Source organism: Neoarius graeffei, chromosome 10 (assembly GCF_027579695.1).
Source record: "Neoarius graeffei isolate fNeoGra1 chromosome 10, fNeoGra1.pri, whole genome shotgun sequence".
Taxonomy (NCBI): domain Eukaryota; kingdom Metazoa; phylum Chordata; class Actinopteri; order Siluriformes; family Ariidae; genus Neoarius; species Neoarius graeffei.
In genome coordinates this window covers 3,608,651-3,623,248 of record NC_083578.1, presented here as the reverse complement: position 1 = coordinate 3,623,248, position 14,598 = coordinate 3,608,651, and the positions used below count along the sequence as shown (strand labels likewise).

The 14,598-nt window shown below is 41.8% G+C and overlaps 1 protein-coding gene across 1 annotated transcript in view; it reads right to left on the bottom strand.

The window, feature by feature from the left end:
* Nucleotides 1-550: 550 nt before the first annotated feature.
* LOC132892686 (alpha-2-macroglobulin-like) overlaps nt 551-14,598 on the bottom strand; it is a 110,358-nt gene continuing 96,310 nt past the window's right edge. The window contains exons 29-35 of the mRNA XM_060930998.1: nt 9,338-9,553; nt 9,098-9,216; nt 8,534-8,642; nt 8,282-8,347; nt 3,031-3,090; nt 737-842; nt 551-597 (exon numbers count right to left, since the gene is read on the bottom strand). Of these exons, the coding sequence (XP_060786981.1) occupies nt 551-597; nt 737-842; nt 3,031-3,090; nt 8,282-8,347; nt 8,534-8,642; nt 9,098-9,216; nt 9,338-9,553 (723 nt within the window). The remainder of the gene's footprint in view (nt 598-736; nt 843-3,030; nt 3,091-8,281; nt 8,348-8,533; nt 8,643-9,097; nt 9,217-9,337; nt 9,554-14,598) is intronic.

Genomic DNA, 14,598 nt, shown 5'->3' with positions numbered 1-14,598 from the left:
TTGTCTGCTCCCTGGCCTTGGCTAGGTGTGTCTTGTCAAGCATTAATTGCTAGAATTTCTTGCCTTTTTAATTCATGTGAGACCATCAAACAGTAAAAAATAAAAACACCTGAAATAAACAGTCTTGTGGAGTGACATTGCATCTGTAAATGATTTATTGTGTAAAGCTTATATAATATACATTACAAATAGGGACTTTCTGAACAACAAATATATCTTGATTACTGAAGTTGAGCATAATGAAAAGAAGAGAGGAAAAAAACCTCAAACACACTACACAGCAAAATCCCCAGTGTTGAATTAACACCCAGAGTGTTGATTTAACACCCTACTGTGTTTATATAGGTCCAATTGGACACAAATTAACTCTGAAAGTATTAATTCGACACTGAGGAATTTGCTGCGTATGAATTAGTTACTGAAGTTCTGTGAAATGGAAAAGTTTTGAGATGTTGATGGCTGTAAGCTACCCAAAAAATTTCCATAAAAATAAGTGAAATGTGGACAAAAGCTCTTGCGCTGGATTTTTGCTGAGATCCTGTACAAATTCTCACTGAACTGAACATGGAGAGGTGTACTCAGTTGCAGCCTTCTCACCTTTAGAAGAAAAAAACAACAGACAATTAGGCTTTAGTTCTCATAAGAAACAAGACACACTCTGAGCTCTGTGTGTAATTTCTTTAAACAGCTAAATATAGAAATTGTACTGGTTGATAAAGAAGTACAGATTGCATACCGGGCTTGTAGTAGTCATAAACCTTCACAACAGCAGGTTTTAGGTTCTTCACTGGAAGGTTCTGTACAATTATCAGGGTGTACACCTTCTCCACTTCTTTATTCAGCTAAAACAGACAAAGATATAAAACAAAATTATTTCTGTTCTGTTCACTGCATACTGTACAAATGAATCCAAACCGTCTGTTTCAAAAGCTATTTTATTTAACATTTTATCAGCACTTTGTATCAGTCAGATGGGCGGCATGGTGGTGTAGTGGTTAGCACTGTTGCCTCACAGCAAGAAGGTTCTGGGTTCGAGCCTAGCAGTCAGCGGGGGCCTTTCTGTGTGGAGTTTGCATGTTCTCCCTGTGTCTGCGTGGGTTTCCTCTGGGTGCTCCGTTTTCCCCCACAGTTCAAAGACATGCAGTAGGTTAACATGGGGTGGCCTTGGGCTGAAGTGCCCTTGAGCAAGGTACTTAACCCCTGACTGCTCCCCGGGCGCTGTAGTGTGGCTGCCTACTGCTCTGTGTGTGTTCACTGCTTCAGATGAGTTAAATGCAGAGTAACCCATACACATTATGTTTTTGTGTATTTGTTGTGTTTCTTGCGTTTCTTCGCTGGTCACACAACCAGACACAAGAACAGTTTCTTCCCTCAGGCTGTCTCTGTGATGAACAGCTAAAATTCAGATTCATATATTAGTAATACTGTATCACTTGCAAAATATCTGCACACTCATACTGTCATTCTGTGCTCACTGTTACTTATATTATATTTATATTTACTATTTCATCTTTACACTATGCACCATATTGCACCTAAAGGGAAATCCTTTCTGTGATGAAGAGCTAAAATCCAGATTCATATATCAGTAATATCACTTGTAAAATATCTGAACACTTATACCGTCATTCTGTGCACACTGTATACTTTATATTTATTTAACTATTCCATACTTGACTTACCTGGATTACTTTGCACTATGCACCTATTTTTGTTGTTGTTGTTTGCTTGTTTGTTTGTTGTGTATACGCTTTTTTTTAAATCTGTTTTGTACTATGAGAGCTAAGTGAACCAGAGTCAAATTCCTCGTGTGTGTCCACATACCTGGCAATGAAAGTGTTTCTGATTCTGATGCCATGTACACACGTAGCCGGGTATTTTTAAAACCGAACATTTTCCCCCCCTCCGTTTATAAAAATGTTTCATCCACACCACCTCGTCTTCGAAAAAAATCCCTTCCACACATAACCGAACATCTGCGTTTTCAATCACATTCATAAGCATTCCAAACCTGTAGATGGCATTATTTCCCCAAATCCTACCCCCAATCACATCAGAATAGCCCTCTGTTGGCATCACTTCCGCCTAAACATAAAACATGGCGCCAAGCTCGTTCGTCTGGACAGATTCGGAGACAGAATTACTTTTAAACAAAATTTTGGAGTATAAACTTCAAAAGATGCAAGAAAACATTCATTGGGAATCTTGTCAAAGCAAATATGTGGACATATTGACCCTGTTTTTGGAGCAGTATCCCGCGGAGAGTTCTAACGACTTCCCTCATGAAAGGGGCGAGCTAACGCGGAGTATCCTGACCACGAAAATCGAGGCTGTGAGGGGTAAATATCGGTTGGCTGTTGACAACGGACGCAGGAGCGGGTTTGGCAGAGTCGTTCTTCTCTATTTCGAATTGTGCGAACAGATATGGGGTGGTTCCCCCGTGACCACAACCATGCCGTCTGGCATAGAAACAAGTGATTTGAATGACAGCCTCCCTGTTCCTTCGCCTACTGCGTCCTCCTCATCCACCGTGGAGCCATCCGATACTACTTCAGATACCGAGCAGGAGAGCAGTGCGACATCCTCAGTGAAGGAAAGAAGACACTTGTTGCAGGTACAGTATTTGCAGTTTTGCTTAACAGTATGTAGAAGTTTACGTCATGCAGATGCCATCTGGACGCCATAGTTGCACTGAAATAACCATTCAAATATGAACTTTTTTATTTTCTTCTTTAAAGGAAAAATTGAATGGACATCGGCACAGCCGAATGAGGAGAAAGCTGCCCACGGAGACCCAGTGGCTTAATGCAGTGGAAGAGGACCAGCGTGTGAAGAAGAGATTGGTGGACCTTTTGGAGACATCAGAGAAGCAAGCATCTGATATCTTCGCTAAACTTTCAGAAACTCTTAACATGTTGACTAAAACCGTGTCAGAAAGTTTTAGTGTCCTTAGACAAGTCATGCAGCCTCCACCCCCTCAGCCATCACACTACATGCCATACGAAGCAAGAGGGCACATGTCACACACACCATATACACAATCAGCACATCCCAATCAAGCTTTTCAGTCATTCCCAAACAGCTCACCTCCTGTCAGAGGAACACAGCGGAATGCAGGTAACACACAAGATGCAGCTCATTCCAGCACAACTGCTGACACAGGGCTCACAGGGTTTTCTTACACTCGAGCTCTTTTCAGTGACGAATATTGATCATATTTCATAATTTCTTGCGTTAAATGTTTATCACATGTTCTTGTGATAAATATGAAGTGTTTACAGTTGGTTACATGAGCTGAATTTAAAGGAACAGTCCACCGTACTTCCATAATGAAATATGCTCTTATCTGAATTGAGACGAGCTGCTCCGTACCTCTCCGAGCTTTGCGTGACCTCCCAGTCAGTCAGACACAGTCAGACGCGCTGTCACTCCTGTTAGCAATGTAGCTAGGCTCAGTATGGCCAATGACAATGAGCAGATTGGTCGCATCTAACTACAGCCCCAAAAAATACCATTGGCCATACTGAGCCCAGCTACATTGCTAATAAGAGTGACAGCGCATCTGACTGCGTCTGACTGACTGGGAGGTCACGCAAAGCTCGGAGAGGTACGGAGCAGCTCGTCTCAATTCAGATAAGAGCATATTTCATTATGGAAGTACGGTGGACTGTTCCGTTACTTTTTTGCATTTAAAATGCAAAGTTATTTTCTGTAGCATGTTTTTAAAATGCATTGTTCTTTGTTAAATCCTTTTTCCTAGCAAATTTTCTTTGAAAATTCTTACCTTGACTTGAGTATGACAGTTAAATATGTTTATTCATGCTGTTTGAGTATACCAAGTGTGACACGAGGCAATATTGATTTTCAACAGTTTTATTTCTGCAGCAATACTGATGGCAGCAGCTCTCATATACACAAAATGTTAAGTAATATCAGCCACAGATAAAAAGAAAATATTGTGATGAATGAAGGGAAACATACTTCAGCAGAATACAGAATTAGTATAACTTGTTTACTTTCATTGTAATAACTTGAGCTCTTATTTGCTTTATCAAAAGTGTATTTGCACATTTCCAAATGTTCAGTGACAAGTGCAATGTTTATTTTGACAAGTGCTATTATTTTTTCAAAACTATATGATTTCTATTTTCAAGAAATGTGTGCACAACCGTGCAAAACATGTGAACATCTGAGGTGATGTTATAACCAAGAATAATAATTAAAAAAATGATGCCACTTGGCAGTTAAACAGCTTTGTCCCCTTTATGGATCCAGGTACTGGGTTAGAACTCTTCTGACTCTTTTTCCTTCAGCTGTCAAGCTGTCTCCTCTGACGACAACTGGTTCTGAGTCTGGCTGGTTGTCCCTGTTTTGGTGAATGACTTCAGTAACATAGTTGTCATCTATTGTGTCTTTAGAGGCCTCGCAATAATTGTGCAGCACAAAACATGCATAAATAACAAAGGGCAGGTCATGTAGATTTATATCCATGGCTCTCCTCAAAGCTCCAAAACGAGCCTTTAGCCTCCCAAAGGCACATTCTATTACCATGCGTGCCCTGCACAAAGATAGTCCAAAATACTGCTCCTGAACAGTGCTTCCTCCATTAGCATATTCCTTCATTAGATATGGCAGTAATGGGTATGCGGGATCACCCAAAATGTAAACTGGAATGGGTGCTTCATTGTCAACAATTTGTTTTGGACAAGGAGGGATTTTTCCATTTTTGAGAAAGTCATTGATGGTTGAGTTGGAAAAAACACGGGCGTCATGGACGCTTCCCGGCCATTTCACTACCACATCCATAAAGCAGTATTTATAGTCACATGTTGCCTGGATATTTAAGGTAAAATTACCCTTTCTGTTCAGGTAATCAGTGGAATTTGCTGAAGGCTGCTTTATCCCAACATGGGTCCCATCCACTGCACCCATGCACTGAGGGAGGCCATGGATCTGTTCAAATTTTTCCACTAGTGAATGCACTGCACTTTCAGTTGTTGGCAGTTGTATGAACTGGGGTCCCAAGTGCACTGTTATAGCTCTACACACCTGCCTGACAATGTTTGAGACAACCTGTCTTGACAAACCAAAAGCATTAGCTGTCTTCCGTAATCTGCCCTCGTCAGCTAAATAGTAAAGCGTGCACGCAACTTTTTTGATGACACTGACGGGTGATCGCATGACAGTGGACTGCCCCTCGATATAAAGACGTAATAACTCTGACAGCGACAGGAGTGAGGACCGGGACATACGGAAATTGTCATGCCATTCCCCTGGGAGTACGACTTCCATCTCAAAGTTTTCCCACCAGCTGGCAGTGCGTCCCGGTCTGATCCAAAAGCGGCGTCGACGATTTCGGCGAGGAACATGCCTACGTGGAGTGGTTAAGATGGGGTAAATCACCGACCGCAATGTTGTCCGTCGCCTGTGCTCTTGGAGCAGTAGCTGGGCTTCTAAAATTAAACATGTGAATAGCACCTGCACAATAATTAATGCTTTCAAGGCACTACTCTGATCCATTACTCTTTGTTCCTGCTTAATCTGGCTTCTGCAGTAAACAAAGGTCGCACGCATTTGACATCAGGGCAGATTTGTCATTTTTTTGACGCAGATTGTGACGTTCTAAAACGCAAACCTCCGGTTATCTCCGTCTACACGAAAAGGCATACACGGAGTTTTCAAAAATCTTCACTTTGCCCGGAGTTTTTTTAAATATTCGTTTTTGATGTGTTTTCATGTGGATGATAGGCCAAAACGTAGAAAAATATCTTCGATTTAGCAGATACCCGGCTACGTGTGGACGGGGTCTGAGTCTGACTGTGCTTGAAGTGTGCATGTGACAAATAAAGGTTTCTTCTTCTTCTAAAGCTGTCATTTTAAGTTTTCTGGCATTTTTAGAATAGAGGACTTTAAGCTTTGCAGTTTCTCTGCAACATGACAAACTGCATTTTATTTGTCTTATTTACTTCAAGAGAAAGAAAAATGGAGGCTGAAGAAGAAACTTGAGGGAACAACTGTTTACAGTTGCTTTAACGCAAGTGAGAGCAGGAACTTGTATTGTGAACACAATCTCATCTCATTATCTCTAGCTGCTTTATCCTGTTCTACAGGGTCGCAGGCAAGCTGGAGCCTATCCCAGCTGACTACGGGCGAAAGGCGGGGTTCACCCTGGACAAGTCACCAGGTCATCACAGGGCTGACACATAGACACAGACAACCATTCACACTCACATCTACGGTCAATTTAGAGTCACCAGTTAACCTAACCTGCATGTCTTTGGACTGTGGGGGAAACCGGAGCACCCGGAAGAAACCCATGCGGACACGGGGAGAACATGCAAACTCCGCACAGAAAGGCCCTCGCCGGCCACGGGGCTCGAACCCGGACCTTCTTGCTGTGAGGCGACAGCGCTAACCACTACACCACCATGCCGCCCCAATCCAATCCAATCCAATTTTATTTATAAAGCACAGTTTAAATAAACACAAAGGTTTCCAAAGTGCGGGACAATAAATAAACACAATAAAACTATACAATAAAATAAGTGCTGTACAATAAAATAACACCATAAAACATAACATAAAAATAAATAATTAAATAGGCAGTCCACTCCAAATAAAATATCTGTGTACATAAAATCAACAACCTACATGGTGTTAAAAGCCAAAGAAAAGAGGTGCGTTTTAAGAGTTTTAAAATTAGACAGTGAGGAGGCCTGTCCGCATCATTCCAGCAGAGAGCGAGCCTGTGCCATGGGTTGTCTTTGTGCAGGTTTGTGACTACAGCTTCCAGTGTTTCTGCACCTGCTGCTTCACCACTCGCTCACTGCCAGAGGACATGAATTTGAAGTCATGACTTGTGCATGACTTGGATTAGAGTGAGGGAGAGTTGCACAGCTGTCAGCCTCACGCTCTCGTCCCAACCTAACTGGGTTCAGGGGCAAGACAGACTCAAGATGGCTGGAGCTAGGTCGGGATGCAGTGGATGGCCAACAGTGTTCTATGTGTTGCACTGTGCCCTGATCACGCTCCATGAATGCTTTTCTGGGTCTGCGTTCCTGCCCATTGAACCACCAGATAGTGGTCCCCTCCATGCAGTCTGCCGAGACCAGTCTGCAGTCATAGCCCTGACCAGGGGGATCAAGGGGTCGCTAGTGCTTGCTCAAGGCACTACCCCAGGCTAATGGAGGGAAGGGGATGCCTTACTACTCCACTGCATGGCAGTCAAAGATGGCACATGCTCACTGCCCAAAACTTAGCACTTATATTAGTTATATTATTTTCTGTAACAATCTGACAACATTGTTAAAGAAACCTGGGATTCCATCTTGCCAGTTTAGTTTCACCCTCAGACTGCTATTGTACATTAAATTTCATGCATTGTACAGCTTTAGCAATAAATATACTGACTTAGCCCTTTTATTCCAGCTATGAAAAGCAGCAAGTAATATTTAAGCACAGTCTCGTCTTAGGCTAGTGTTTGGTCAAATCTCAAGCCAAAATATTTGGTCAGTCTTTGGCAATCTCATGCCAAATAAGCCTTGAAAGCTTTCAACCTTGCAATCTAAATCAGCTAGCTTGTAATAAATTACACTGTCTAATGTATATTCAGTGAAATATGTGCAGATATCATGTCACCAACAACATTTATATTCAATTACACACTTCCTCCACATTCAAACACCGAGCAAACAATGTACAATACCTGAAAATGCAAACACAGTATTTCAGGAAACAAGAACTTTGTCATTCTTTTTCATTTTTCTTTTTGATATGTTAATGTTGATCTCCAATGTCACTATAAACAAAACTGTACAGTCACATTTGTGTAAAATCTTGTAATATTATATTGTCAGACGACGTTGTTCTTCGGCTTTTCATATTGTCTTTGCCGGTTCTGTATCTTTTAACTTGTTGATAAATGCTCTGAGGGGAGCTCAAAGTGCGATTCGTTTTTATGACAGTGGCGTAAAAGTGAATTTTGCTCCAGAACCATAGGGGGAGCAAAGGAGCGAAAAATATCAATTTGCACTAATGCTGCATTAACCTAACTACTCATAAAATAACAATAGTCTAAATATCTTGAGTAAAATAATTAATTTTTAAAATGATATTTTATGTTGCTTCAAAAAACAGAATGAAAAGCCAAGCAAGAAAAAGAAAGGAGGAAAAAATGAACTTAGTACTGTTCTGGTTTCAATTTAAAATGACCTGAACATGAGGGTTAATGAGGTTTTAGAGAAACCCCACTGTAAGTTTGGGTGTGGGTGTTTTTTCTTACTTTATTCAGGTAGATGATTGCATTACCATTAGTTTGATCCACACGTTTCACAACTCCATCAGTCATCTAGAATTAAAAAAAAATAATCAGAATAAAAACTGATCCATCAATATAGTGATGATGTTTGGAACAGCATTTGGTTCGGTTTCACTATGGCTCATCAACCTTTCCCTGTTACACACAATTCTGAATAAGTGTAAATCTTTAGATCAGCGTCCATGCTTTATGCTTCCAGTTAAAGGTTTATGTTACGTTTGATTTGCCGTTCATGAGCTGCACAGAGTTCAAGTCCACACTGAATCCAGAAAGAGGCTTGACTTCAATGACCACTATGTTGGTATCCTCACGCTGACCGGTATACCTGAAATTAAAAGATCATTAATCTTTCACATTCTCTTTATTTGTTCTGAAGTAACTGAGTAACACAGTTCATATACCGTACAATCACCTCAGCTTTCGAAAAAGAAATTTCTAGAATTTATGAAAAATTCATTGAACATTATGCTTATTATTTAAAGATGTAACAGGTACGTATATACACTTACAGACTCCAAGTTCTGTCACATGGTTAAGCAAATACACATTTTTAAGCGGTGTATTAGGAAAATTAATTCAATTACATTTCTATGTCTTTATTTAGTCCTAAAAGCATGTAAACTCTTGTATTCAATTATATTCTGGCTTTGATTAAATAACTTCAATCAACATTATACCCATTAACACAATCATGTATTTGTAATCATGTATTAATAGAGATAATTTGTGATTCATTCTTGTTTCCTATCTTGTAGATTATGGAGGTGCAGTAGAACTCACATGACAGTAATGGTCACATTCAGAGATGGATTTGGGATCCTGCAGTTTCCAGACACTGAGGCTGAGATGCTGAATGAAGAGCGATCAGGAGGAGGAGGGATATTGTAGCTCAAAGTGAACTAGAAGTAAATAAAACACATTATTAGCACAATTATTCACCAGACTGACCCTCTGAGAATCTGCTTAATTAATAAAGGAATTGAGGTGAGGAAGTAAAGTGTGAATTGGTGATCTACAGACCTGCACGTACACACAGCCTTTCCCTTCTGCTTTGATTTTGTAATCTCCAGGAACCTCCTTCAGCTGACTCTCCTGATACAGCAACCTGTTACTCTGAGTGACTGCAAATGAGGTAATCAGCCCTGATGGTGATGTTACAGAAACAGTAATGAGTCCTTCTGGTCTGTAGGTGGCGGTACTGTATTTCGCCAGAGCCTGGAGAGCCACGACAGTGTCCTGGATGATGGAAAAGAATATAAAGAGAACAAATTTAACCCTTTAATGTACTACAGTGGGTGGTAGTGGTTAGCACTGTCGCCTCACAGCAAGACGGTTCTGGATTTGAGCCCAGTGGCTGATGGGGGCCTTTCTGTGTGGAGTTTGCATGTTCTCCCTGTGTCTGCGTGGGTTTCCTCTGGGTGCTCCGGTTTCCCCCACATTCCAAAAACATGCAGGTTAGGTTAATTGGTGGCTCTAAATTGACCACAGGTATGAAAGTGAATGTGAATGGTTATCTGTCTCTGTGTTGGCCTTGCGTTGACCTGGCGACTTGTCCAGGGTGTACCCCGCCTCTCACCCATAGTCAGCTGGGATAAGCTCCAGCTTGCCTGTGACCCTGCACAGGATAAGTAGTTACAGATAGTGTTGCCACCTGTCCCGGTTTTTCCTGATTGTCCCGGATTTTCATGGTCTGTCCCGGAAAAAAAAAAAAAAATCCGGGACACTGAATGTCCCGTTTTTTTGTACATGATGGGCAAAATGTGTATTTCAACTTGCGAGCCAGCTGAGAACCAGTTTGCTTTTCCATAGCTCGCCCGTGCTAAGCGCCGCTAAGCAGAGCCACGTCATCACGTCGCTGAATATGTCATTACGTCGCTGTATACGTCACTTACGTCGCTGTATACGTCAGTTACGGTGCTACGTTTACATAAACCTTGGCGCGAATATCAAAGCAAAAACACGGAAGAAGCAGCAGTAACAACAACAATAATAATAATAATAATGGATGACTTCGCGTTTGTACAGCTGCTGCTTCTCGGCACTTAAAAATGGCGATCTTTCGCGGTCTTGTTATTGTTGTTGGTCTTAACAACTCCGCCCCCCCGCTGATGTAAGCGGTTCTTTCCTCTGGCCCAGCAGAGAGCTGGTGCTAGCCTGGAACCGGCTTGGACTGATAAAAGAAACAGACTCTCTGTTGCAATGGTGAAGGCTGAGCTTCAAGTCAGGCTAAACTTTCAGTTGTCCTGTACTGAGTTCAAGACATTCATTGAAAATCAGCCAGGACTCATAGCAGCAGCAAAGAAAAACACCAAATATAAATGGAAGATTAGGTAAGGTTTTGGTGAATTAAATGAAATAGTGTAGTGTAATACATACTCCTGTATGTACTGTATGTGCCCAGTTATATCAGTTACATGTCCTCCTATGTATTTGTTTAGCCAAGAGCAGCAGAGGCACAGGCAAGCACAAGCAAAGCACACACCACACTCTAAGCAATCAGGTAAGCTGTTTGACACTACACCTTACATTGTTACATTCAGGTATTCTTAGATACAATGAAAAATTAGATTATTTATTTTTATTCCACATAAGCAAACAAACAGAACTTAATTATGTATTCCCCTTTTACCTGTGCCCACTACTGCCCCCAGGTGTCCACAACCAAAAACTGTTGGAAATAAACCAAAATAATGAAGACCGAGCCTAGTAAACTAGACCCACCCGCCTAGCGACCAAAAATATTTTTGCCTAGCGAATGGGTCTAGCCTCGCGCCATATAAACAAAAACACTCTGGGCATCAAAGCGTGCCCGCCAATCACAACGCAAGGTTTTTGTTTGGATTCTTTGGGCGGGCTTTTGCAGGAGTGATGACAAAGCTGCGCGACGCTGGAGAAAGCGCAGCAGGAAAGATGGCTACGGCTAGTGAACAGCACGCGTTTGACTCTGCTTTGGAATCAGTTTTAGAAGAATTAGACTTGGAGTTTTCATTGAAACATGAGCAGGAAGAGGCTCTCCGCTCATTCCTTTTCAAGAAGGACGTTTTCGCTGTTTTGCCGACCGGCTATGGCAAAAGTCTGATCTACCAGCTGGCTCCGCTCGTAGCCAAAAGGATGGGGCTAGTTTGTGCAGTATAAAAAATTAATAAACAGCTTTGAAACATTACTTTTTGATTGTTTCTTATTTTCCCATTATTTTAAATTTAAGGGAAATTATTTCACCAAACACCACTAAATAAAAACTCAAAAACAGTTTAAGCAAACCCTTGAAAAACACTTGGGGAAAAAAAAATGAGTGTATGTTAAGTATGTGGTACAGACTCCAAACTTGTGGTCATTATCTCCAAATTTCTTAATATCTAGAACATGTTTATTAATTAATATGCATTTTGAAAAATTATTTATTTCAAGGTCTCCCCCACTGCTTTCTGTCGCTCTGACTACGTCACAGTCACTGTTGCGCTGATTAGTCAGAGCGTTGGCCTATACGCACAGAGACAGTTTGAAAGACAGCAGTTTGTTCATCCCACCCCCGTCAGAAATGTCTACGGATCGAGGCCAGACTAAATATTCACATTTAGTCTGGCTTGCCAGGCTAATGAAGACCTGCTATATTATGTAAAGCAATTAACTAAACAAATTACTAGTAAAAGCGTCATTTTTACTAATTAGAGCAATACAATTTCAGCGTAGAAGGCCATCTGCGACGCCGTCTGCGAGGACTGGGTTGTCAGCATAAATTGGCCTTAAGATCAAAGAAACCTTCCTGAACACTTGTCTGTTATACAGATCAGTTAACTGAACTTGACTCCTCCCTGTAACCTTACTGGCCACTTTAACAAGGTTACCAAGCCTGTTTTTATTGGCCAGGGTCAGATTTCCATACCAAACAATAATGCAGAACATAAAAACTGATTCAATAAAACTTCTATTAAAGAGGGTCATCATCTCTGAGCGAACATTAAAAGAGTAAATTTTCCTCAAAAAAATAGAGCCGTTGCTGAACTTTTTTTTGCTATGGAACATCAAAGCTTAATTTGTTATCCACAACCACTAGTATAATAACCCAGGTATTTATAGCTGTTTACCAGCTCAATATCTACACCTTTAATGCTGGTTATTACAGGACAAGAACTGGACGTTCTAAAGCTGATCATCATATCCTTTGTTTTAGACACATTTAGTTGGAGAAAGGATTCATCGCACCAATATACAAAATCATTTACAACAGGCCCATGAATTAGCTCCTCCCCTTGTGAGGAGGGTGAGGAGGGTGTCTGGTTTGGGAACCTCAGAATTGCATTCCTGCTCTTTGCAGATGATGTGGTTCTGTTGGCTTCTTCAGAGTATGACCTTCAGCAAGCACTGGGACAGTTTGCAGCCAAGAGTGAAGCAGGAGGAATGAGAGTCAACACCTCCAAGTCTGAGGCCATGGTTCTCTGCCAGAAAACGGTGGAATGTTTCCTCCAGGTTGGGAGTGAGTTGCCACCCCAAGTGAAGGAATTCAAGAATCCCAGGGTCTTTTTTATGAGTGATGGTAAAATAGAGTATGAGATGGACAGGCAGTTTGGGATGGCCTCAGCAGTAATGCGGGCATTGTACTGGACTGTTGTGGTGAAGACGGAGCTTAACAGGAAAGCAAAGCTTTCAATTTACCAGTCAATCTACATTCAAACCCTCATCTATGGCCATGAGCTTTGGGTAGTGACTAAAAGGATGAGATTGCGGATACAAGCAGCTGAAATGAGCTTTCTCTGTAGGGTGGCTGGGCTCAACCTGAGAGATAGGGTGAGGAGCTTAGACATCCAGAGGGATCTCAGAGTAGAGCCGCTGCTCCATCATGTCAAAAGGAGTCAGCTGAGGTCGTTCGGGCATCTGATTAAGATGCCTCCTGGGAGCCTTCCTTTGGAAGTTTTCTGGGCATGTCCAACTGGGAGGAAACCTTGGGGTAGACCCAGAACATGCTGGAGAGATTACATATCTTATCGAGCCTGGGAGCAACTTGGGATCCCCCAGGAGGAACTGGAAAGCATTGCTGGGGAGAGGGACACCTGGAATACCTTGCTTAGCCTGCTGCCACCATGACCAGGCAAGTGGAAGAAAATGGCTGGATGGATGGAATTATTTTGGTTTTTAGTCCTCCATTATATTTTTCTCCTCCCAATCCAGCATGGCTGACAGCAACATATGCAGCATGCTGTAAACATTTCTGACTAAACTTTCTAAACAAAAACTGCGATATTACTTTCTGATTGGCTGGTAGATTAGTTAGTTATATTACTTGTTAGTTAAACATATTTTTTTTAAATATACATCAGGATGTTTCTAACACACACACACCCACGTTTTATACAGTGTGTGTGTATACAAATTGCAAAAAAGTTGGGACAAAGTACAAATTGTAAATAAAAACGGAATGCAATGATGTGGAAGTTTCAAAATTCCATATTTATTCAGAATAGAACATCTCATCTCATTATCTCTAGCCGCTTTATCCTTCAACAGGGTCACAGGCAAGCTGGAGCCTATCCCAGCTGACTATGGGCGAAAGGCAGGGTACACCCTGGACAAGTCGCCAGGTCATCACAGGGCTGACACATAGACACAGACAACCATTCACACTCACATTCACACCTACGGTCAATTTAGAGTCACCAGTTAACCAAACCTGCATGTCTTTGGACTGTGGGGGAAACCGGAGCACCCGGAGGAAACCCACGCGGACACGGGGAGAACATGCAAACTCCGCACAGAAAGGCCCTCGCCAGCCCCGGGGCTTGAACCCAGGACCTTCTTGCTGTGAGGCGACAGCGCTAACCACTACACCACCGTGCCGCCCCAGAATAGAACATAGATGACATATCAAATTTTTAAACTGAGAAAATGTATCATTTAAAGAGAAAAATTAGGTGATTTTAAATTTCATGATGACAACACATCTCAAAAAGTTGGGCCAAGGCCATGTTTACCACTGTGAGACGTCCCCTTTTCTCTTTACAACAGTCTGTAAACGTCTAGGGACTGAGGAGACAAGTTGCTCAAGTTTAGGGATAGGAATGTTAACCCATTCTTGTCTAATGTAGGATTCGAGTTGCTCAACTGTCTTAGGTCTTTTTTGTCGTATCTTCCGTTTTATGATGCGCCAAATGTTTTCTGTGGGTGAAAGATCTGGACTGCAGGCTGGCCAGTTCAGTACCCGGACCCCTCTTCTACGCAGCCATGATGCTGTAATTGATGCACTACGTGGTTTGGCATTGTCATGTTGGAAAATGCAAGGTCTTCCA